Source organism: Podarcis filfolensis (genome assembly GCF_964270895.1).
Source record: "Podarcis filfolensis genome assembly, chromosome: 3".
NCBI lineage: Eukaryota > Metazoa > Chordata > Lepidosauria > Squamata > Lacertidae > Podarcis > Podarcis filfolensis.
The window spans coordinates 60,455,639-60,481,866 of NC_139606.1; the positions used below are offsets into that span (position 1 = coordinate 60,455,639).

At 45.1% G+C, this 26,228-nt stretch overlaps 1 protein-coding gene across 1 annotated transcript in view; it reads right to left on the minus strand.

Moving 5' to 3' along the window:
* The window catches only part of SGK1 (serum/glucocorticoid regulated kinase 1), a 76,249-nt gene that overhangs the window by 32,774 nt on the left and 17,247 nt on the right, over nt 1-26,228 (minus strand). The window contains exon 2 of the mRNA XM_083607808.1: nt 7,021-7,236. Within this exon, the coding sequence (XP_083463934.1) occupies nt 7,021-7,236 (216 nt within the window). The remainder of the gene's footprint in view (nt 1-7,020; nt 7,237-26,228) is intronic.

Below are 26,228 nucleotides of genomic sequence, written 5' to 3' on the forward strand. Positions count from 1 at the left end.
GATATCTCAGATATGTCACTTTCTGGATAGCCAAGACCTCTCAACAGTTATCTGTGCGCTTTGTTACACCAAGGACTGACTACTGTCATGCATTCTGCATGGGGCGGCCCTTGAAGATGAATCACATGTTGCAACTAACGCAGGTTGCCACATTAGCAGCCAAGAGCATATTCAGATGTTCTTGTGCCAGCTGGGCATTGGGCTTCTGGGTTAAATTTAAAATGCTGATTCTTAGTTTTTCAGAACTTCTTGGGCCAAGACTAAGATATCAGAGAATGCCTCTTTCCATTTCAGCCTCTGAATCACCGCTTGAAAGGTATGAATATTTGATCTGTATTTGATCAAATCAAATAATGTGCCAGGACATTTCTTTATTTTTGTAAACAGGCTCTTATTCTAGAAGAGCCACTCAAATCCAACAAGCTACTACAGAGTAGTGATATTAGATTGCAGTCCGTATCAGTAGATTCCACTGAAATCACAGTACAGTGGTACCTTGGGTTACAGACGCTTCAAGTTACAGACTCTGCTAACCCAGAAATAGTACCTCGGGTTAAGAACTTTGCTTCAGGATGAGAACAGAAATCACCCATTAGCTAAAGTGGTACCTCAGGTTAAGAACAGTTTCAGGTTAAGAACGGACCTCCGGAACGAATTAAGTTCTTAACCTGAGGTACCACTGTAATACAATATTTATATTGCCAGTCAACCTAGTCATTGAGAAGTGACTGTTTAGGAAATGGGCCAAAGCTATGGCTTCCATTTCAGAATTTTGGCTCACAATTTGAGGGATGATTTTGGTTTTTGCTAACTCACATAAACCAAACACATTGCAAACCAGCTGCTATTGGATTTTAAAATGAGGGATGCTGAAATACCCATGCTCTAATTGCTCCCAAATGCAGATTTAGTTATTTTTAAAAACTGCTTTTGGGTTTTAAGACTGGATGACATGTGTATAAATAGTCAAAAATTTTATTAGCCTCCATAAGCTCTACTAGGTCACTCATCATGCCAACCGTATGAAGATAAAGTGGACAAAGATCAGACGATGGCTTCAGAAGCTGCTGCTTTCGTGCTTCTGAGCTACATTTGCCCATCCACTGTGAGGTTTCATGTGAATGCTTACATAATGCAGTCCCCCCCCCCATTAACCTTTCTTAGAGCCACTTTGAGAGGGGGCAACCGAGAGCAGGAAAAACTGGGTGGCCTCACAACTCCTCCCTTGCTCTCCGTGGCCTCTGCCTGAAGCAGCTTTTCAACCTCACAAAAGGGCAATCAGGCCATAGATACAGGCATTTGTATGCAGGGCCAGTTCAAGATCTGTTGGTGCCTGAAGCAAAGGGCAAGATGCCATCTCCTCCATTCCTGTTACAGAAGCTGTGCACTTGGAGCTTACTTCAATGCTGGCTGAAGGGCCAGTATCATTCACTGCTCCTGCACAGCAGCAGATACTGGTGTGGGGCACAGCTGACTCCTCACCTGGCCTCTGCTTGGAGGGGGAGAGGTGAGGCTGGCATGCTGCAAATGCACACCAGCAGAGCCAATCAGTATTGCCTCTGGCCTACCCATGAGGTGGAGTGAAGTGTCCCCACAGGTGCCCCACCCGCCCCTGCCATTGCTGGAAAAGTGAGGAAAAGTGGCAGGGTCTGGCTAGATCTCTCAGAACTATTATGAGGTCTCATTGGAAGCTGCCACTGCTGGTCGACCCCAGTAAGCAAGGCTTTGGTGGAATAGCAGTAGTGGGGATGGTGCCTCATGTCACCTCAGGCAGCAAAAAGGGATGCGCTGCTCCGGTCTGCAAATGCATTAGCACAGGGGTACGCAACCTAAGGCCCATGGGCTGGATGCAGCCCAGTCGCCTTCTCAATCCAACCCACGGACGGTCCAGGAATCAGCATGTTTTTACATGAGTAGAATGTGTGCTTTTAATTAAAATGCATCTCTGGGTTATTTGTGGGGCATAGGAATTAGTTCACCCCCCCCCCAAAAAAAATATAGTCCGGTCCCCCACATGGTCTGAGGGACGGGGGACAGGCCCACGGCTGAAAAAGGTTGCTGACCCCTGCATTAGCACCACACCACCTGCACCATTGCCTTCCCACGTCCCCTCTGCCTCTCTGGGTTGGCAGCAGTGATGCAACCAAATGAAGGCCAGGTGAGAAGTGTCTCCACGCCACGTCATCCACTACTGCTCCCGAGGGCCCCATGTCTAGCTTGGATGGTGCAGGGCAGGCTGCATGTCCAGTCCCCACCCCTCGGTATCTGAAATGCTATGTCAGTCTCCATTGGACCCACAAGAGGCCTGTGTTTCTCTTGAAAGTGACCGAGTTGCCCAACAGACATAGGCTCAACTTTTCGGAAGCCCCAGCCTGAGACACTGCAGATAGCTTTGGACCACATAGCTGACAGATCTGGGGCAACAAGGAAGCATTTGGTCCAACATTCATCTATAGGCAACTTTGGGCTAAGTCCAAAAATATGATTGGGTGATTATGAATGCTGCTTTTAAACGACACCTTACCAAACAGTAGCACATGAGTAGAGGGTTGGAGCAGCAGCGATACCCTTTCCACAGCAGTCATGCTACATTCACTGGGGCAGGGAAGGGGTGAGGGCATTAGCAAGATCACCCAACATGGCATTTTTGGCCTTACCCCCCCACATCTCTGTCCCAATATTGGCAGCACTGCCACTGAGAGGGCACTGCTGCTGCACTGACTCCTCACCTGCTGCTGCTGCACCTTACAGGTGTTAACGAGTTACACCAATTAAAGTTGCAATCCTAATCATCCTTACTAGGGAACAAATGAACATAGCGGGACTTACTTTCTAGCAAACATGAACAGGGTTGTACTATCAGAGTCTTTTTGACAGATGATAACAGATTTAGCTTGTTTATTGGGTAAGAGAAATGTTTGATGTATCAGAAAAATATTTGGAATTCATTATTTTTGAAGTCTTTAGGTCAATTAATCTAAAAACAGAACTAAAACACAACACACTTGATTTTCTTTTTTCTCCTGCCAACATCATTTAAAACTACTCTGCTTTTACTAATATTTCTGTGGTGGGTGACAAAGCAAATCAATAAATCAATACAGCACAACTATGCCAGAGAAAATTTTATTGAAGGGCTTATGTGTTTTCCATGTTAATCCAAGAGTTGCACAGCCAGTTTTGAGAGAGAGAGAGAGGTGGGGGAGGGAATATTCATCTAAAAGCAAAACTGGTATTTAAACTTGTTGTGCCAGCTCTTTTAAAGCTAGGTTATTTTCAGTTGCCCTTGTTATGTAATGTGTGCTTGGCTTTGTTTTGAAAGTTAAGGTTACAAGCGTCGAATGAGGCAGCACATGCTTTAATTGGCAATGTTCACATGGAATAAAATAGAAAAAAATTACAATCCTTTTAACCTAGTCAGAGGTGTGTCTGTTTGAGCACCTCCCACATTCCCAGTTCAGCACTTAAGGGTTAAAAACTGCACATGAGAGCAAAAGCAAGGATGATGTATCAGAGAAGGCAAAACAATTTTAATTCAGGGAGGTGAATTATCTGTGCCAGAAATGCTGGTCTTGTGACCCTTCCTATCCAACAATGCACTCCAGATGGGCTGGACTTGAAACACGATTGTTCTGTAGCCGATGGCAAGAGATCAGAGTCATTGAAGCTGCAAGTTTGATCCCTGCAATACTGCCTATTCAAACACAGCCCCAACACTTGCATTTATTTCGAATTTATACTCTGTATTACAAGTAAGGTTGCCATATTTTGAAAAGCAAAAAAGAGGACGCTATGACAGCCATTCATAGCAAATAAATGCAATTTGTCTCAAATTTTACCCCTGAAAAAGAGGGTGTGTCCTGGAAAAAGAGGACACATGGCAACCCTACTTACAAGGAACCTCAGGACAATTTAACATGCACTTAGTGTACACTTACATGGACACTAATGTATGCCAATATTCATAGTAAGTGATGAAAACGACAGAGGACCAATCCTACAGGGCCCTCACTGAATGCTCTGTTATGATCTCATTCGGCCATCCTTCATGTCCCCCACTTCTCAAGAATGGATTTGCCAGCACAGCAGATCTCAGGAAGACCCTCCTCACAAACGCACCCAGAAGCCACTTTCCCCATAATGCAATCCTACACCACTGGGTAGTGTGTGTGATTTTCCAAACATATGGGCAAGGCTGATTGTTTAATTTTCCCATCCAGTTGTGCCTTTCCCTTGCCCCTTCACACACACTGTGGTTTTGGTGATCAGTGCCATCCCTCCCTCCCTCCCTGAAAGGTGCCCATTTGGTGCAGAAAAGCCACGACATTAGTTGCAGTGACACGCTTGCTTTTCTTGAGTCTGCACTTGCCGCTTTGGTGCAGGACTGTGCTTCGATGGCAGCAGCTGCCATGCCTCTGGATGAGTGTGCAAATCCTTAACGTCAAAATGCTAGTCCTTGGGTGTCAAAGGCTCCCTGCCTGCTAATCTTTCATGAGCAAATCCTCTGGGTTGTCCTATGTGCATATCCTGCTATGTGCACATGGTGCGCTTTTAAGTGACCTTTTCAAACTGTGTCAAGATTGTGGAATGGCATCTCCTCTTTGTGCTTTTTTCCTGCTGAGGAAACATCTCTGCATCTCTAGGCTGCCTTTAGCAAAAGGAAAGAGGGGTGAAGAAAATCTCCATTCAGCTAAATCTTTTCCATATGAATGTGCAAATGTAATGGAAATCAGCTACTGAGGCCTTTTTTGTGCAGCAGGCTCTGACATGCCTGAGTCTTAGAGCTAGCATAATAATTTACACAAATGTCTTTTATTTCTTTAATTATTTGGTCCAAACTTCATATTTTAGGGGAAAGTCATCACTGGATGACTCAGCTTCTGAAGAATAATTAGATTTTTAAAATTATTATTATGGCCAACATTTTTATTCACCTATTGCTGTTTCTTTTTCTAATGTGGAGCTATTACTGTTTTCAAGTACCTTTTTAAAAACTCCTCTCATAACAAAACCAGGAGATTTGTAACCCTTTCGTGGTTCGAATGGTCCACAATGTGAATTTTGGCTGTCTGAGAAACCTGGATTTGTTTAGCTGCCAAAATCCACAGTGCAGAAGCAGATGCAATTTTAATAATCTGGCTAGGTTTGCTATATTGGAATCCTCTTTTTGCTGGGGCTGCTTCTGCTGCAGCATATTGCCTGCTAGCTTCTTATTAAACAGGGATTTGTTAAGGTTATGTTATTATACTGAATGCCACATTTCCTTTTTTTAAAAAACCTCAGAGCCGTTTATGTGGTGTTGTGGTTAGAATGTTGGACTAAGACTGCTGAGAGCCAGGTTCAAATTCCCACTCAGCTATGGAACCGACTGGGCAAAGTTGGGCTAGTCCACTCTCTCTCATCCTAACCTTCCTTCCCTCCTTTCTTCCTGGGTGGTTGTGAGGATAAATGGGGTATGTGTGTCACTATGTACATTGCCTTTTGCTCCTTGGAGGAAAGGCAATATATAAATGTAATAAATAAGCACATGGGAAAGTGGGTCTTCCAAGGGCCTCCAGCAGGACTTTACTATCAATCAAGCACTCCCAGTCAGTTCACCAAGTCAGTGTTAACAATGAATGGTGCTGCGAGGGCTGCTTTTTCTGAATATTTAGACCAGTTTTATGATGGAAACCATTTGGCTGGCTCTGCCAAACACAGGGGGCACAACTGTCTATGAGGGAGGATTGCCATAAGGCCCCATGACATACTACAAAATTGCCAGGAAAATAACCCCGTGGAATCAACAAAGTAAGAGTGGGTGATGGGCGTCTTCAGTTCTCTCCATTAGAAACATTGGAAGCTGCCTTAAACCAGGTCCTAATATTTGTCGATCCAGATCAGTATTGTCTACTCTGCCTGGCAGCAGCTCTCCTGGACCTCAGACACCATTCACATCAGCCAAGGACAATGCCACTGCTGTGTCAGAGGAGCCCTGACCTTACCACTGCCCTGCCCAGTCCAGTATGGACGTTGGCTTCAAGAGGGCTCGGCTCCACTGCACTGGCTGCTACTGGTGTTAGGGATTGAACACAAGGTCTTCTCTATGACAGATAAGTACTCTACCACTGAAGTATGATCCCTTCCAAACTAATCCAACAAATCCACACTTATTATTTTGATAATGGATGGTGATACAGGGGGCATTGCAAGGAGCTCGGCACCATGGGTTGTATAGCCAATATTCTTATTAGACAAATCCATGAAAGAGATACGGATATCAATAGCTACTAGTCATGGTGTTCTCCCTCCACTCTCAAATTGTATGCCTCTGTATACTAGTTGCTGAAAGTCATAAGTGAGGAGAGCTCTGGACCACTCAGGTCCTGCTTGTGGACTTCCAGTTGACCTGACTCAGTAGGGCCCTTAGGTTCTTACATTGTGCAGATGGAAGGCAACTTGCTCAACCTGTTCTTCATTCTCCTGAAGACCCAAGCCTCCCCGCAGAAACCCTCCCCAGAGGACCAGAAGAAGGCTCCAAACAGTGAGGGCTCTGTCACATGGGTTTTCAGTGGAAAGAGGGAACTGTCAAACATTGAGCAGAGAGATCTTGCACAAGTGGAGCTGCTACTGGAGCAAGATCCCTTGGCCTGATTCCAAGTGATTTCCTCCTTGTCACTGCAGCTCCACAGGGCACAGCCTCCACTGTTCAGGTAGGCTCCCAACCCCCTTGAATCAAATCAGGGGTGATACAAAGGAGGGAGGAGGGAATGGCAAGATGGGTTGCATTAGCTCTTTTCCACTCACCTAACCATTGGATACAGCCCCCTGCCTCTGTGCAAAGTCAACACGTGCACAAAAGCAAGCTAGATGGGGCTTTTAGCTCACATCTCCTCTAGCTTATACCACTTTAGACGGAACCCCATTTGACCCTTGAATGTATGAATTGCAGCCCTTTCCCCATAGAAAGCTAGGTGTAATATGTTCTTATCACAGCGGAGACCTGACATGGCATGAGAAGCGAGGAAGAATCTTGCTTACTTTGCAGCTTCTGTGGTCTTCCCAGGAACACGACTCTGTGTCCTGTGGGACAATCCCTCTTGGAAAAGCGTGATCACTGAAGCACATCTGACATAACGGAGCCTCAATGTCAGGCTCCCCTTGAGGTATATGCATCACAGTGGACCCCGGGTATTTGAGGCTGCTGGCCTGATGTTTTTCCATGCTCACCATAGGGCTCTTAATCCATCTTCGTACCTGTAAACATAAAACAAATCCTCCGTTTAACATCTGCCCTGCGGATTTTCTGACACAGGCTGTTTAATGCAAACCACATGTGGATAATCAGATGGCGATGACTAACATTTGGACTGGGCTCAGAAGAAAATATCTATATTTAAAAAACAGTCTGAAAGTCTGTTTGAGGGAGAATGCACAAATCCATCCTACCCAGAACACTACAGAAACTTCATGCATTAAGAATAGACATACTGCAAGTGTTAAACGAGTTCAACACATTTTAGTCTCACTCTGCTCACAGAGTAACAACTTTTATGTTCAACTGCTATCTTAAATGGTCTCATTGCTTCCCATTCTGTTGATAGCGCAACCCTGGCAGCAGTGATGGTCAGATCAGGAAGTGCCTGTCCTCATCCTTGGTCTCTTCTCTGCCTTTTTGCTGTAGCTTTTTGTTCTGAGATCCCACGCATAGGGTGCTCCAGTTTAAAAACTATATTGCATTTTCAAGACATCTCATCTCATTTACATTCTAATTTTGCAACCTGCAGGCCCTTGAACCAATGTTACCTTCACTCCAAATCTGCTTTATCCCTACCAAATGAATCAAAAGTTGCAGTGCTTCATTTCCCCCAGAGGAACAAATGGCAGTCACAAACTTACAAGGGAAGTTCAGGCTGAATGAGCACAGCAACTCTTCTCAGTAGACCTTGCCCCAAGGAGGCAGTTGAGAAGACTGAAGGTTCCCACCTTCCCACAGTTCCCTAAGTCTTTTCCTCCCCAGATCCTTCCCAAGCAGGGACCAGGGAACCAGGCAGAGGGCCTTCTCAGTAGTGGCACCTGCCCTGGGGAACTCCCTCCCATCAGATGTCAAGGAAATGAAAAAACTACCTGACTTTTAGAAGACATCAGAAGGCAGCCCTGTTTAGGGAAGTTTTTAACGTTTGATGTTTTATTGTGCTTTTAATATTCTGTTGGGAGCTGCCCAGAGTGGCTGGGGAAACTCAGCCAGATGGGCGGAGTATAAATATTACTACTACTACTACTACTACTACTACTACTACTGCTACTACTAACTTCATCTTGTCTTTCTTTGCTCTGCCCTCTTCACTAATCTTTGTGTTCTGGGAGACCAGGGGGGAGGCGAGCTGGTCACAGCAGGAGGGGGAGACTCCCTGGCTTCTTAAGCAGTTTGCCTCTTGGCCACACTCCTGTCCAGCCTTTGCTTCTGCCTCTGATTTTGGACTGCTTCCTGCCACAGACTCTTCCTGCTCACTAAACCCTGTTACCTCTTCAGCTTCCAACACCTCCTCCTCCCCCCAGTCTTTTCCCTCTGTCCACTCATTGCTGTCCCACCACCAATCCCCTGGCTCTGTGCCTTCTTCCCCTGGGGATTCCCTGGATGGTGCCTTCCACCATTCCTGTGCACCCAGTCAGTCCATTATATCCTTGGAGGAAAAGATGGGATATTAATGCAATAAGAGAAACACTTTGTTTCTCACAGAACAACTGTGGGTCTTTTGGGGAAGTGGGTTTGTTGTGCAAGATCTATCTCTACGCAAGCTGAATTTGCCCATATGTGACTGAACCTGCCTCCAAAATAGCAACAGTCAGGTTTCTGTTATCTTTCTGATTCAGAAGACCCTCTCCATTCAACTATTTAAAAAGCCCCTGAACTAAAAACAAAACAGAACATAGTGCACAGTTGACTGTATCTGTCAAGTGGGAGTAACTTTGCCCTCTCTGACAGGGTTGCTCGGCTGATGAATGAGAAACGCATTGAATGATTACAGTTACAGTAACACAGAATGGCTCAAAGATCTGTTGCTGCTTCCTGTGTTGTGTGTGGTGTAACCCAGCATAGAATTTGGGGTGGTTTGTTTGCATGTTCTGTATTAGATCCAGGCTCATGCTCTGAATGGGGAAATTAACCGTTTCATGAATCATCATTCCTGCCATAGCAGTGAGAGTACAGCCTGGCATCTGGTAACCAAGGACACAGGTAAACAAACACAATGACTCTGATGAGTTGCTAAGTCTGAATTTTGTGCTGTTGTGTTGGTTTGTGGGGAAATCACACAAACATACCTCTCTATGGACACAAAAACAAATAAATAGACTCATCTTCTGGGGAAGGGGGAATATGCCTGTCATTTTCCTATGTTTCCTCTGCCTGTGTCTTCCACCCTCTCCAGGACTACTAGTTTCTGTTGATTAGTTTAAATTGCAACTCCTTTGATGTTTCTTTGAGGTCTCCATCCTTTTGCGTCCTTCAACAGTCCAGAACTCCTGCAGATGGGTCCATGATTCATATAATGTCTGTGCTTTTCCAACAAAGCCCAAGATTTAAAACACACACACACTCACACACAGGGCAAAATGCCGAGTGAAATCATTTTTCCATGATGCAAAAACCAAATGTGTTTTTGATCTGTCTTCTTCTGTTTTTATAATTCCCACATTCCTTAATAGGGTACATGGTCTGTTCTTTTTAGTCTTGGTTTTTTGCCAGACTGTTTTTTTAAATATATATATTAAAAAAAGCTTTTCGTTTCAAGATTTTAAAATTTAATTCACTTATTTTAGTTTGGCAGGTCTTCATGGCATTCATTTTGCCAAAGATCATATAGCCTGAGATTGTTTAGCACATCATAGATCTGAAATCATCAGTGTGTGTTTTGACCTATTTACCAGGGCTTGGTATCGTGACAAGAAACATTATATTTTCTTGGACAAACAGACAGTTTCTTTTTCAGCTCAGTCATGCTATCAAAGGCACTGCATTAGGTGTATCTACGTCTATTTGGCTTTGCATGGATGGAGTGGATCTAAACTTTATTACATCTGCATCAAAAGCCGATGAAACTTTCTCCTGGAAACATTTACTAGCCATTCTCTTAATATGTTTTCACTATGGGTTTTGGCATCGGTAGAAAGATGTGAATTATTTAGAATGAGAACTTCTCAAATTTGACCATCAGAAGCCAAGCCAAGTCAAGAAAAAGTATGTGAATTATTTAGAATTAGAGCTTCTCAAATTTGACCATCAGAAGTTAAGCCAAGTCAGGACAATGTACATTTGAGCTCCTCACTTCAGTATAACTGCTTCCCTAAGCCCAGCAGCTATACACCCTTTGTTCCTGGCTTACTACAAAACCATGAGGAAACTATGATTAGACGAGTCAGAGAATAACTCCTGGCTTCCTTAGCTAAGTGGGATAAGCTGGGATGCGATGAGTGATCCAGTGGGCAATGGAAGCAGTCATGGAAGCCCTTCAGAGAGCTGAAAAGAGGGATATAAATAACTCTTATAAATAAATACAATGCTTTTGTCAGGCCCAGCATCCTTGGACAGCATACAGGGCACATGTGTCCAGGCAAGGGCCACCAGAACAGGCATTTACTGTAGGGCCACCAGGGCTAGTCAAAGACATCTTGGCACCTGAGGCGAACCACAAAATGGTGCCTCCCCCAGCCAGAGAAGAAGGGGTGAGTGAACATCAGGAACAAGGGGGCAATAAAGATCTACATCAGGAGCAGGAGAGGGAGAGATTCACAGTATTCATCAAGAAGACACTGTAGAAGTGGAATGGGGGAGGAGGCAGATTGGCCTCCAAGGAGAATGCTGCAGTGAGGGTTACATTCCTTGGAGGTCACATCTGCTGCCCCTGTGGATCCTGCCACCTGCTTCACCTTGCCTCACTAGTGGGCCTCACTGCCACCAGTTGATTCAGTTCCTCCATTCCAGCAGTGCAGCAGCCAGTCACTCACCTCTAACTGACACCAGGAATTGTATTTTTTGGAAATATAAGATGGCACCTCTCTGACTCCAATGGGGTGGGGGGAGCCTACCACATCCAGGTAGGCATATCCAGGAGAGTGAGTTGTGGTTGTAGCACCACTAGGATGTCAAATGGCTGTGGACAGTGGCAGATTCAATGGCAATGGCTGAGGTTTAGTGGTTAACTAGTATGTGGGTGGAAGCATTATTGCAATCTCTAGGGACCAGCTTGGAGTTGCGTCTCTGTGTTTACTGTTACAATTGAGCCACTAGATCCAAGAGAGATTTCAACCACCTGGTCTCCCAAGCAATAGCCTAGCAACTTACAAGAGGTGCTGGCTGCTACCTTGCAGCCACAACACTTCCTGTTTAGTGCTGCTTCTGAATTTTATTTTATTTTTAAAGCGCAGATCTGATACCAAAAGCTGAAGAAGTTTTAAAGTACTGCAGGGGAGCAGAGTGAAAATAATGGATCCAGTTGTACTTCTGACAAGATGTGGACAGAGACATCTGCCATGGAGGAGGCTTAAGCCTTTCCACACCTGACAAGTACCCCCTACAAATATTTCCTGTCCCCAACTGACTCCCCTATAGTTTTACAGCCAAACTTACGGGCAGAAATGACTTGCCTTATACCAAGTGATACTATTGGTCCATCTAGCATTCGGGGCCACAGCCCATAAGATGCAAATGTTGAAAGATGGGCAGGCACAGGAGGCTGTAAACACTCTTGTGAGTTTAAAAGTGGAATTGTTAACTAGTTTTAGCAGGTGTGTTGAGTCCTTGAAGCAACGAAGGGCCATAGCTCAGTGGTAGAGCATCTGCTTTCCATGTAGAAGGTCCCAGGTTTGATTCCCTGCATCTCCCAGTAGGTCTGAGAATGTCACCTTGTCTGAAAACTGAGAGTCCCACTGTCAGTGTAAACAATACTGAGTTGGATGGACCATTGGCCTGACTCACTGTAAGGCAACTTCCTGTGTTCCTAATAAAATGACCAAGAACATCTTTATTGCAGCTGGGCGGATTAAAGGAGGCCAAGATGAATGGAAAGCTTGGTGACTTTAGAAAATAAGCACAAACACTTACTGTTGCTCTTAAGACTCTGCAGAAATGTCCATCACATCCAGCCCATGTTAATTCATCTACTCTACTGCTGGAACCAGCTAAACCCCATTTGATCATGTTTGGTTAGGCAAGGTTCAGGTTCACATGTGTCCAGCCAAGCCCAATGTGGTTTGTTAGCTTAATAGAAGCAGTTTAGGTTTCAGTCCTGTGTGCTGCTCCAAATGAACCCCATAACCCACTGAAAAAAAGTTCCTGAGGTCAATTAACTGAAGGCTGGATTTGGCAGGAAGTTCCTGGAAGCTGAGCAGGCTTTTAAAGCTCTTGCATTTTAGACAGCAGAGATAATGAGCGCTTGGTATCCTTGTTAGCAGCCCCGTCAGCTTTTAGAAATGAACCCTACCTTGTGCTATAGTTATTTTAAACAATTCAGCAAAATAAGCACCTATTATTACTGGAACACACAGTGGAAAAAGTGGGTAATTTAATATTGAGATTGGTCCCAAAGCATTTCAAATGTTGAAGGAGAAGAAAAAAGCTCAAAAGACAAAGAACTGACTGGCTTTTTACTCTGTTGCATCAATGCCAAGAGCTGATTTCGCTTGTGGGTCACATGGGAGAATACTGTTATTTTACTCCTGAAACAGCGACTGGAAGTCCTCTGATGTAGGGTTGCCATGTTTTGAACAGCAAAAAAGGAGGGTACATTTGCCGACTCCTACTTTCAATTATGGATCGCTCTACCCATGAAAAAGAGGACATGTCCTGGAAAAAGAGGACATATGGCAACTGGAAAACAATGGGTTGGTTCTCATGAGGGTCATAACGGTGGTGGCAATAAGCTACCCATTTCCCTCTAAGGAAGTCCTAGCAACGTCTGATTTCATTGACGTAGAACCAGTACGCCATATTGAAAATGTAAGTTGAGTGGATCTGTGAAAAGTTCAGCCAATAGTGACTGGTGCTAGTTGGAGCTCGTGGAGTGGGGAGCAGGACAGCTAATTGTAGGTGGAACCAGAGGTAGCAATAGACAGAGCCAACTATTTCTGGTTTCCTCCCCATCCTTCTCCTTTGCAGTTTGTATTCAGGGTGGCCAGATTCTTTTTAAAGACCAGCGCTCCTGTACCTTTAGCAGTAGGGTTGAAAATTCCCTCCTCTACACAACTATGTAGGAGTCCTGTCCTCTTTTGCATCCGGTCAATACATACAACAGAAAGGTCTCTCACCTTCTTTCAGGTGTAGGGAACCTTTGGCCTGTCAGATGTTGCTGAACTACAACTCCCATCAGCAAGCACAACCAATGACTAGGGACAATGGCAGTTGTAGTTCAGCAACATCTGGAGGGCCAGAAAGTTCCCCATACCTGGTGTAACCATCCTCACTTGGTTTGCCATTCTTAATCCATTTGGAAGAGTTTTCTCTTTCCTTCTCCCTCCTTCCCTGTCTTCCCATTTTTAATGAGTCTGGAAAGAAGTACTTCCATCTTTGAGGAGCTTATCAGAGCTTGCAGGGCAGCAGCTGAAGAAGGAGCAAAAAGGGTTTTCTTGTGTGTGTGTTTCTTTGTGGCTGATTAGCTGCTCTCCCTGTGCAAAGGTCAGAGGGGGCAGGGTTTCTGTTGAGGCAGGTGATTAGCTGTGGGAGGAGCTTATCAGAGCTTGCAGGGCAGCAGCTGAAGAAGGAGCAAAAAGGGTTTTCTTGTGTGTGTGTTTCTAGCGGCGCACGCAGTTTGATCCATCTTTTAGATTTAGGGGAGCTAGTCTCAAACGTTTGTTGGGGGAGACCTAGGTTTTTTTTTGGGGGGAGTTATTTGTCCTGTCTTCATGCTTTTTATGATGGAGGACCACTGTAGCCACCCCCAACGACACGTTCTCAAGATGGAGGGTGAGGGAACAGCTGCAGTCACCTGCGGTTCCTGCGCAATGTTTGCCATCTTGCCAAAGGTTGCAGGCAGCTTTACCTGCAGCAATTGCATGCTGATTGCCCTCTTAGAAGACAAAGTCCAGCAACTGGAGGAACGTGTAGCTACGCTCCAAAGAATTAGAGAGCTGGAGCTCTTCTTGGAAGCAACAGAGCACACCGTCTCCACCAAGGAGGAGAAAGGGGACTCCCCTGAGAAGGAGGCTAGTTCACCAACACAGGAGCCAGATATATGGAGAAACATGACTCAAAGAAGTAGGAGGCCCAGGGTTCGCTCTGATTGTTTAGAAATACACAATCACTTTGAGGTCCTCTCCCCTAGCATGGAAGACGAAGAGCAGACTCCATTTGAGGATCTCTCCCTCATTACAGTCGATCAGGTATATGAAGACGAGCAGCAAAGTCAGTCCTCAGGGAATGTGCAGGTGACCTTGGAACAGACAGCTCATGGAAGAACCCCGACCAGACCTAAGAGGAGGCGTGTAGTGGTGATAGGGGATTCCCTACTGAGGGGAACAGAAGCAGTGATCTGTGGGCCTGACAAGATGTCTCGGGAAGTGTGCTGTCTCCCCGGGGCTAAGATCCAAGATGTAACTGAACGACTGCAAGGAATCATAAAACCCACTGACAAATACCCCTTCCTCTTGGTTCATGTGGGAACCAATGACACTGCAAGCAATAGCCTCCAGAAGATCAAAAGAGACTACAAGGCTCTGGGCAGGAAATTGAAGCAATTAAATGCACAAATTGTCATCTCATCTGTCCTCCCAGTTGAACGACGTGGCCCAGAGAGAGAGGGAAAAATAGTGGAACAGCTGGCTTCGCAAATGGTGTAAACAGGAACGGTTTGGATTCTTAGATCACGGACTGCAGTTTCTTGAAGATGGACTTCTGGCAAGCGATGGGCTGCACCTCACAACGGTTGGGAGGAATGTTTTTGCCAAAAATCTCAGAAACCTCATCAGGAGGGCTTTAAACTGACTAATGTGGGGAGGGAGACAGTGCTCCTGAAGGTAGGAGTCTATCAATTGATGAAGATGATCATCCAAATGTCATAGACCAAATGGAGCAAACAGCACGCAGACCTAGTGGTGGGAGGAAAAAATCCTTAAATAAGAGACACGGGGGAATGATTAATGGACTTCAATGTCTGTACACTAATGCACAAAGCATGGGAAATAAACAAGATGAGCTTGAGCTCTTGGTACAGCAAACTAAATATGACATAATAGGCATCACTGAAACCTGGTGGGATAAGTCCCATGATTGGAATGTAATAATGGAGGGATACAATCTATTTCAGAAAAACAGACCAGACAAGAAAGGAGGAGGAGTGGCGTTATATGTCAGGGATGTGTATACCTGTGAAGAGATCCAAGATTTAGAACCTCAAAGCCAAAGTGAGAGCATTTGGGTCAAAATTAAGGGAGAGAAGAATAACAGTGACCTCATTGTGGGAGTTTACTATAGATCCCCAAGCCAAACGGAGGACATAGATGATGCCTTCCTGGAACAGATGGCCAAGCATGCAAAAGGAAGGGAGATAGTAGTAATGGGGGACTTCAATTACCCAGATATTTGTTGGATGTCAAACTCAGCCAAGAGCATAAGGTCAAACAAATTCCTCACTGGCCTTGCAGACAACTTCATTGTCCAGAAAGTGGGAGAAGCAACAAGAGGAACAGCCATTTTAGATCTGGTCCTAACCAATGTTGATGACCTGGTTAGTGGGGTAGAAGTGGGAGGATCATTAGGCACGAGTGATCATGCTCTTCTGAAGTTTACTATACAGCGGAAAGGAGCAGCCAAGCATACTAGGACTCAATTTCTTGTCTTTAAGAAAGCCGACTTCATAAAACTTAGGGAAGTGCTGGGTGAGATCCCATGGACAGTAATACTAAAAGGAAAGGGAGTTCATGATGGCTGGGAGTTTGTTAAGAGGGAGATAGTAAAAGCACAACTTCAGGCAATACCAATGAGACGGAAACATGGAAGGTGCCTAAAGAAGCCAGGGTGGCTGTCTAAAGAACTTTTAACCGAGTTAAGATTAAAAAAGGATGTGTACAAAAAATGGAAAAGGGGGGAAACCACCAAAGAGGAATTCAAGCAAATAGCCAGCACGTGTAGACACAAAGTCAGAAAAGCTAAAGCACAGAATGAACTCAGGCTTGCTAGAGAGGTTAAAAGCAACAAAAAAGGCTTTTATGGGTATGTTCGTAGCAAAAGGAAGAACAAAGAAACAGTGGGGTCACTCAGAGGAGAAGATGGTGAAATGCAAACAGGGGACACAGAAAGGGCTGAACTCCTCAATGCCTTCTTTGCCTCAGTCTTCTCCGATAAAGAAAACAATGCCCGACCTGAAGAATTTGGAGCAAATGATTCAGCAGAGGAAACACAGCCCAGAATAACTAAGGAGATAGTACAAGAATACTTGGCTAGTCTAGATGTATTCAAGTCTCCAGGGCCAGATGAACTGCATCCAAGAGTATTAAAAGAACTGGCAGATGTGATCTCAGAACCACTGGCAGTCATCTTTGAGAATTCCTGGAGAACAGGCGAAGTCCCGGCAGACTGGAGGAGGGCAAATGTTGTCCCTATTTTCAAAAAGGGGAAAAGAGAGGACCCAAATAATTACCGCCCAGTCAGTCTGACATCAATACCAGGGAAGATTCTGGAGCAGATCATTAAGCAAACAGTCTGTGAGCACCTAGAAAGGAATGCTGTGATCACCAATAGTCAGCATGGATTTCTGAAAAATAAGTCATGTCAGACTAACCTGATCTCGTTTTTTGACAGAATTACAAGCCTGGTAGATGAAGGGAACGCAGTGGATGTAGCCTACCTTGATTTCAGCAAGGCATTTGACAAGGTGCCCCATGATATTCTTGTAAAGAAGCTGGTAAAATGCGGTCTTGACTATGCTACCACTCAGTGGATTTGTAACTGGCTGACTGACCGAACCCAAAGGGTGCTCATCAATGGTTCTTCTTCATCCTGGAGAAGAGTGACTAGTGGGGTGCCACAGGGTTCTGTCTTGGGCCCGGTCTTATTCAACATCTTTATCAACGACTTGGATGATGGACTCAAGGGCATCCTGATCAAATTTGCAGATGACACCAAACTGGGAGGGGTGGCTAACACCCCAGAGGACAGGATCACACTTCAAAACGACCTTGACAGATTAGAGAACTGGGCCAAAACAAACAAAATGAATTTTAACAGGGAGAAATGTAGAGTATTGCACTTGGGCAAAAAAAATGAGAGGCACAAATACAAGATGGGTGACACCTGGCTTGAGAGCAGTACATGTGAAAAGGATCTAGGAGTCTTGGTTGACCACAAACTTGACATGAGCCAACAGTGTGACGCGGCAGCTAAAAAAGCCAATGCAATTCTGGGCTGCATCAATAGGAGTATAGCATCTAGATCAAGGGAAGTAATAGTGCCACTGTATTCTGCTCTGGTCAGACCTCACCTGGAGTACTGTGTCCAGTTCTGGGCACCACAGTTCAAGAAGGACACTGACAAACTGGAACGTGTCCAGAGGAGGGCAACCAAAATGGTCAAAGGCCTGGAAACGATGCCTTATGAGGAACGGCTAAGGGAGCTGGGCGTGTTTAGCCTGGAGAAGAGGAGGTTAAGGGGTGATATGATAGCCATGTTCAAATATATAAAAGGATGTCACATAGAGGAGGGAGAAAGGTTGTTTTCTGCTGCTCCAGAGAAGCGGACACGGAGCAATGGATCCAAACTACAAGAAAGAAGATTCCACCTAAACATTAGGAAGAACTTCCTGACAGTAAGAGCTGTTCGACAGTGGAATTTGCTGCCAAGGAGTGTGGTGGAGTCTCCTTCTTTGGAGGTCTTTAAGTAGAGGCTTGACAACCATATGTCAGGAGTGCTCTGATGGTGTTTCCTGCTTGTCAGGGGGTTGGACTCGATGGCCCTTGTGGTCTCTTCCAACTCTATGATTCTATGATTCTGTGATCTCTCTTTTTAGACAGAGGAGACAATATGCACCTCTAATTGATTGATGACTATATACGGGTGTCGGGAGTGGAGAAAGAGTGGACTCTGGTTCTGGGTTTTCTTTCAGGAAGCTGCAGCCCCAGTTTGCCAAGCTGAAAAACTATCCCTGGAATTACTTTGTACTTCATGTGCTTGATGGAAATGCCATCCTGCCATGCCAAAATTTGTTTTTGAAGCATTACTGTTTGGGCAGAGATCCAGAAACAATATATATATTTCTTTAAAAGAGCAAGACCAGAACTATGCCAAGTGATCCAAGTACAGATAGTTCAGATATGGTTCAGGTGAGGAGTGCTTATAAGGTAAATATCTGATCTGCAACCTGGCTGGGTTGGAGAGAAGCCGGTTATTAATCCTAATCCACATTGGAATTGTGACAAGCACAGACACTCATTTGCCCCCAAGGCAGCTGTTCCACTGACACCTTTTGTAAATAGGCCTTTCATTTTGCTAAAAGGTATTAATGTATTTGTAGAATGTTGGGCTATTTTCTCAGGCTTCTTGGAGCTTTTTACTAAACAAAAACTTTTTGAAAACATGATATCCCATCCCGTTAATTCCTTAGAAAATTGCCAAATGTGCAATTGGGCAAGATTTGGTGAGTCATTACAGGATTATTATTTTCCACCGTTCACAGCTTTTCCTGTTATATAACAGTATACAGATATAGCTTTTCAGGCATTTGCAGTGGCATCTGTCAGTTCAGCACACTTGGGAACTCAGTCAGCCTTAATTCATAAATCCACCTCATTCATAGTAACCACAAGCAATGTTTCCCATGAGAGAACAATTTTGCAATGTTTCAACTGCTGTCAGTGAAAACAATTGATCAGCCAGACAAAGCGGTTGCTATGCGTATGTTCTGAAGGCTGCACACTGACTTTGCATTTATGCATGCTTACTTTAGAGTAAGCTCTGCTGGACTCTGTAGGACTTATTTCCAAGCAAACATGCATAGGATTGCTAAGCAAGTCCCTTTCAGAAGAGTAACTGGACTTCTGGATTCTATATATTTATTAGCAGTATCCAAAGGCTTAAGCATTATGATGGAGTCCCTGAGATATTTTTAATGGTATTCTGACTTTCCAGGAGTCTGTCTCATCCTTTTTGAAACTCAGTTACACTACTGGGCAATCCTATTATGGGTAGCAGTGAGTTCCAAAGGTCAACCAACGCGGTTTCCCCCTCTCAAAGCACTTGAGGAATCCTCATACAAAGGTACCTTGGGTTACATACGCTTCAGGTTACACACTCCGCTAACCCAGAAATAGTACTTCAGGTTAAGAACTTTGCTTCAGGATAAGAACAGAAATTGGGCTCCGGCGGCGCGGTAGCAGCAGGAGGCCCCATTAGCTAAAGTGGTGCTTCAGGTTAAGAACAGTTTCAGGTTAAGAGCGGACCTCTGGAACGAATTAAGTACTTAACCTGAGGTACCACTGTATACAACTACTGAATGCTATGTAAAGGTGTAAAAAATAATGTTGTTCACAACATATCTTGGAGAAAGGAGCATATGATTGTATTTGAGGGCCGGGGCAGTCAACAGCACTGTTCAGACATTTGTCAGAACATGTGTGTACTCGGAAGTGGGATACATATGTTCAGAGGAAGCGCCTCAATAAAATTTAAAGAGCCTAAGACCTTGCAGACTGCACATGCTCACAAACTGTAGGCCAGAGCTTTGTGTGTGTTGAGACACTAGTATGTCGGCTGCATGTGTCGCGCGAATGTTCCCTGCACTCCTCCCAGGGCTGGAAAGGGATAAGTTCAATCTCTGGTTTGCTAGGAAAACTAAATTACTGTGTCATGAAATGATGCATGTCTAAAAAGTGTGTCACCAACATGAGAAGTTTGGAAAGTTCTTGCCTATGAGGTAGGGGAGGGGTAGCTAATGTAGGACCCTCCAGATTGGGACATCAGCCCCCGCCAGCATGGCTAATGGTGAGGAGTGTTAGGAGTATAATACAAGGACGGCTGGGGCGCAGCTTTTTGGCTACTTCTGGGGTAAGGCCTGAACTAATAATTATGAGCAGGCATGGCCTGGTCCCCCCCCCTTTCTACAAGGCATCCTGAGAACATCTGGACAGGGCTTTGAAGAAAGCTGAATTTTCCCATGGCATGCTCACATCTTTCTCTCGCTCTCTTCCATGGTTGCCTCCAGTTAAAGATGTCTTGACTGCAGGCTTAGGGCTTATCCACACTTTCTCTTGTCCCGCTGCCTCCTCCCTGGAGAAAACGGCAATTCAAGCTTCCCCCCCAAATTGTCACTTGTTCTGATCTATCACTAAATAACAAGTTTTAGCTTGGAAAGAAGCGGTGCAAGGGATAAACCACTTGGATCCAAGCTTTTAAGGCATGGCATAAGTGGAAGTGTGGACGAGATCCTAGTCATAAAATGTGCAACAAAGCCTGAATGTTATGTCAGGGATCCAGCAGGCGGCTGGGACTTTGAGGATCAGAGCTTTTCTCTTCCAGGGCACAGAGCCTTGGTGCCTGGGCTGAGCAAGATTCCAAAATCCCAACCCTTGACCGCAGAAGAACTCCCTCCAGCTCAGATATTTGTGCTCTTTTTGCACCATTGAAACAAAATGTACTTTGGCCAGCCTTGACTCTCAAAACAGATTATTTTTGAAATGAAAGCGAAAGCTCAGCTTTCACTTTAGAAAGTCAGATTAGGGCGAATCTTGGCACATTCCCAGACATGCAAATCCTCCTGGATGCTTTGACACCCAGTTCATAGCCACTTAACAATTTGTTTTCTTGGTCAATCAAGGATGGAGATCCTGCTTTCTTGATGTCCCCAGAATGCTAGTGTCAAATTGAATTGCAGGCTGACAAAGTCTCACTACTGATTCATGTTTCTCTTTGTCTCAACCCATTTGTTTTCCGAAGCTCTCAATCATCCACTTCTTACTCTGCAGCCACTGTTCCCTGAATGAATATTCATTTCCCCCTCCAGACAGTAACTTATACTGTGTTTGAGATCTAGGCCTGCTGATGTGTTTGCATGTATTCTGTGTCTCAGCAATATCAAATGTTTCCTTGTCCCCTCCTGGTCTAGCTGCAGTCCATCTGATCTGCTCTCTCCTTCCTGCAGCATTATCTCATTGCACCTCGGACCACTTTTGCAAATGTAAGGTGCACATTGTATGCAGAGCCCATGGAAATAATCTCCCAGGAAATTTAGGGGCAACCTCCAGGAAATCCACTTTATATGGCCCTGGAACAGATTGTCCGCATGAAAGATACATTGTCTGAGCTGTGTACAGTTGGTTAATTAAGCAGGTTGATTAATGCCAGAATGGCAGTTTATATTGCTGCTCCCTGGTTTGACTTCGGTATTTAGTTCTGTTTTGCCTCACTGGAAAAGTAATACAGTGAGAAAACAAGTTTGCCAGATAACAACCAGCTACTGTTTCATTCCAAACTGCGCAGTGTGTCATTTTGCTTAATGCACCTATTATTTCAGGTGGGAAATGAGTCACCTAAATATTTTGTTCACTCTTGGAAATGATCTAGGAGTGTGCAAATGGCATGAAACTAAATGACAGAGGTCACTGTGGCAGTTTTGGTCTTGAGACAGAATTATTTCAACATTTCTCAAAACTATTTTGACCCCCTTTCCGGTTCCACAGTCCAGCACAGCCTATTTCTTTCACTGGTGAAAGTGCTGACAGCTTCTGCTGAATGGGAGGTTCAGTGTACAGGGCCAGTAATCCAACACTGGTTTTAGCAGAGGAAAGGAAAGTGTGGTGTAGTGGTTAAGTCAGGGATAACCAAAGTGGTACCCTCCAGATGCTGTTGGACTGCAACATCCATCACCCCTACTGTTGACTGTGATGACTAGGGATGATTGGAGCTGTAGCCCAACAACATCTGGAGTTACTGCAATGGGTACCACATTTGCTGCCTCTTGGTTAGGCTGTCAGGCTAGAAGTGGGGAGACTCAGCTTCACATCCCCAGAACACATTGGGTGACCTTGAGCCACTCTCTCTCTCTCTCTCTGCCCACTCTACTTCACAGGATTGTTCTGATGAAAGGGAAAAGACAGGGAAGAACCATGTGTGCTGCCATGAGCACACTGGAGAAAGGTGAGATATAAATGTAAGAAGTATATGTCTGAACCTTTCCTAAAGCTACACCCAGGAGAATGCCAATGGGACAAAGCAGCAGCAGTGATCTCTTCTTAAATCAAGATAGGATGCCCTGTTAGATCAGAGGGAAAGCAGCCACTCCCACCAACCCAGCGTTGAAGAACATTGGTCTTCTGCCAAAGGGTGTTTAACCACCCTTGGCTGGTGGAGGTGTAAGACTCCACAGCTGCAGGGTTCCCCCCTCCCCCTAAAATACAGACTGTTCTTCCTGTGCCATGTCCACTCTTTTTTAAGCCACTGCACTCATGCACATTGGGGCCCTAGGCCTCATATGCAGAGACATCAGCTTATACAACCAGCACAATGCCAGAAACACCATATGCATGAAAACATTTAAGGGGGGGGAATGGAGTGTCAGAATTATATCCAAGGTATCATGCACCTCTAAGCATATGGAGGAGATTAAGCATATAGTCATACCTTGGGTTACAGACCCTTCAGGTTGCCTGTTTTCGGGTTGCGCACTCCTCTGAACCCGGAAGTACTGGAACAGGTTACTTCCGGGTTTCGGCACTCGTGCCTGTGCAGAAGCACTAAACTGTGCTTTGCGCATGTGCTGAAGTGCCGAATCGTGACCCGCGCGTGCGCACACGCAGCACTGTGGGTTGTGAACACTGCGGGTTGCGAACGTGCCTCCCTCATGGATCATGCTTGCAACCTGAGCATCCACTGTATTATACTTAGTTATTTTAAAGAGGGAAGTTTCTAGGTTGAAGTGCATTTGGGGTACACGCATGTGTTTTGTTGTGCTGGGAAGTCCCTCTTCAGTATAAGAAAGCATTGCATAGTGTTTCACGGGCCTTGGGTAAGCTTGGATTCTGGTCCCCCCTCTGCCAGGAAGCGCAGCTGATGACCTTGGGTCAGTAATTCTCTTCCAGCCTAATCTACCTTACAGGGTTGTTGTGAAGATAAGGTTGAGGAAGGAAGAATCATGTATATCACTGTAGAGCATATAGAGCTGCATCCTTTAAGTACCAGGGGACTTATAAAGCTCCCTACTGGTCTGCTTATTTGCCAAAAGTGCCTTCACATTGTTCCCCAAATGGTTCTTGTCTAAACAAATGAATAAATAAACTAAGAAATCAAGCACAAGTGGTGGTTGCGGTGGGGTTGTTGACTGAATCTTAGGCAACGGAGTGCTTGCTTTTCAATAGAATCACTGTCTGTTTTGATGCGCTGCACATGCGCTCAGTGTGCATTACGGGTATCGGATGATAAACGCTGTATTGTACATGACACAAGCAAAATATCCTCCTGATAGAAGCTTTTTTTCTTTTTTTTAATGCTTCTGTGCTAGACACAATGCAGGCACAATGAATGGATCCTGTGTCACCCTGCTTATAGCTTATTTCATAGAATGGCAGTACAGACAGGCCAGAAGCCAGACTTGCACAACTCATGGCCCACCAAGCCAAATGCAACCATGTAGAGCTCACAAAGGGCTCAAGAAACCACCTGTTTTTGCAGCCTGCAAGGGACCAACAAAGCACTGAGACTGTTTGGGAGGCCACAGTGCAGGACTGACTTCAACTTGGAGGATGAGAAATTGTGCAGGCCTGGCATGAGCTTGGCTCAGGGGTATTTCAGACTGTAATCCTACCTTGGAGTAAGTTCCAATGCAGGGGGTTACTTCTGAGAAGAAATGTATTGGATTATGCTGCAAGTCTATTTTTTTATTATTATTACCAAAATAATCACCATGGTCCATCACTGTGTTTCACATTGACAGCTCAAGAACACAGGCTTGGGATCCCTAAACAGTAACGGGATTACTAATCGAAACAGATCCTAAGCATGCACAATTGCTTAAGGCAGTGGTTTTCAACCAGTGTGCCGTGGCCTTGAATGATGGTCAGGGGTACTGCAAGCAACAATGGCCTCTGTCCTCTTTCCTTCCCTCTCGCGCCTCTTCCTCCCAAAGGCTTGCACAGCTGTTAGTTGCAGCAGCCCTGGCTACAAGCTCAGCAGGAGAATGCTGCCTCTGGGGTTGGCTAGGGGGTTCTGGTTGCCAGTAACTGAGGTGGCATCAGAGTAAGCAAGCAAGTGGGTCCACCAGCCCTTGCTGTTAGGAATGGGCAGACAAGTGGGAGGTCAGGCAGGTGGGCAGGCAGGCACTGCGGTGGCCTTTCTAGTGCTTGCTGTGTGCAAAGCCTGCCTGGGAGCTGAATGCCCAGTGCTGAAGGGAAGCCTTTCCACCATGCAGGCCTGGCAGTGCCCACTGCTGCCACAGCTGTCTCCGAAGCTGGACTCATGTTCACCTTTGGCCAATCTCCATTGGGCCACCTAGACTGGGGGCATTCTCTTCCCAGGCCCCTGTGGGGCAGGAGGGGCAGCTCAGAGACCAGGGGCAGCGGAAGAGGCTGCCTGGAGGACTCCCAAGGAGAGGGGAGGAGAGAGGAGGTTGAGGGACACTCCACAAGAGAGGGTATTCGAAAAAGAGTGAGAGGCTGCCAGCTCTGCAGGCAAGGGGTGATGTAACTGGGCTCCTGAGCCCCACAGGGTTGTCCCAGAAAGAATGTAGCTGGTGGAGCTGTGGATTCGAAAAGGTTGAAAACCTCTGGCTAAAGGCCACAGGTATGAAATTTATGGCATGTAATGCCTTAAGAGAGAATATTATGAAAATGATATACAGGTGGTACATGACCCCAGTCAAGCTTGCAAAAATATATCATTTGCCCGATAATAAATGTTGGAAATGTAAGGAGGTTGAAGGTACATTCTTTCACCTTTGGTGGACGTGCCCAAAGATTAAGGCTTTCTGGGAAATGATTTATAATGAAATGAAAAAGGTATTTAAGTATACCTTCTTGAAAAAACCAGAGGCTTTTCTCTTGGGCATAGTCGGCCATTTGGTGCCAAAGAAGGACAGAACTTTTTTTATGTATGCTACAACGGCAGCAAGAATACTTATAGCAAAGCACTGGAAGACTCAAGATCTACCCACTCTGGAAGAATGGCAGATGAAGTTGATTGACTGTATGGGACTGGCAGAAATGACCGGCAGAATCCGCGACCAGGGAGAAGAGTCGGCAGAAGAAGATTGGAAGAAATTTAAGGATTATTTACAGAAATATTACAAAATTAATGAACTTTGAAAAGATGCTGGATTGAACTTTTGTGGTTTCTAGCTGTTATGATAAAGATAACAGGGATTAAAATTGTTTAAGTCATAAAATTTAAAAAGTTGATTGGAAAATAAGGTGTTAATTAAAAGGAATGTTAAGAGATTAGGATTTGCTGGATTAACAATTTGAACTAGAAAACAAGAAGGGGAGGTATGAGGAAGTCAAAGAAACATGTTATTGAAAAATTGTTATTGAAATTGATTTGTTTTTAATATTTTTCTTTTTCTTTTTCTTTTTGTGTTTGCATAAAATTGGAAAACTTAATAAATATTTAAAAAAAAGAAGAAAAGAAAACCTCTGGCTAAAGGTCTTAAGAACATGGCAAACTCAGATTTATAGCTAGCCCAACATTCTCTGCCAAAATCAATGCATGTTCAGTGGCAGACTGAAATCCATCCAATTGTTCACTAGTAGACTATAGTCGGAGAAGGGTAGCGCTGTTGGTTAAACCACAGAGCCTAGGACTTGCTGATCAGAAGGTCAGCGGTTCGAATCCCTGTGACGGCGTGAGCTCCCGTTGCTTGGTCCCTGCTCCTGCCAACCTAGCAGTTCAAAAGCACGTCAAAGTGCAAGTAGATAAATAGGTACTGCTCCGGCGGGAAGGTAAATGGCGTTTCCGTGCGCTGCTCTGGTTCGCCAGAAGCGGCTTAGTCATGCTGGCCACATGACCCGGAAGCTGTACGCCGGCTGCCTTGGCCAATAAAGCGAGACAAGCGCTGCAACCCCAGAGTCAGTCACGACTGGACCTAATGGTCAGGGGTCCCTTTACCTTTTAGACTATAGTCGATCCAGCACTGAACAAGACAATGCAAGTCCAGGTCTGAATAGCAATTCAGACCTGGACTTGCATTGTCTTGTTCAGTGCTGTAGAGCACATGCTTTGCATTCCAAGGTTTGTTCCCTGGCTTCTGCAGGCAGAGCTGGGAAAACTGACACCGTGGAGA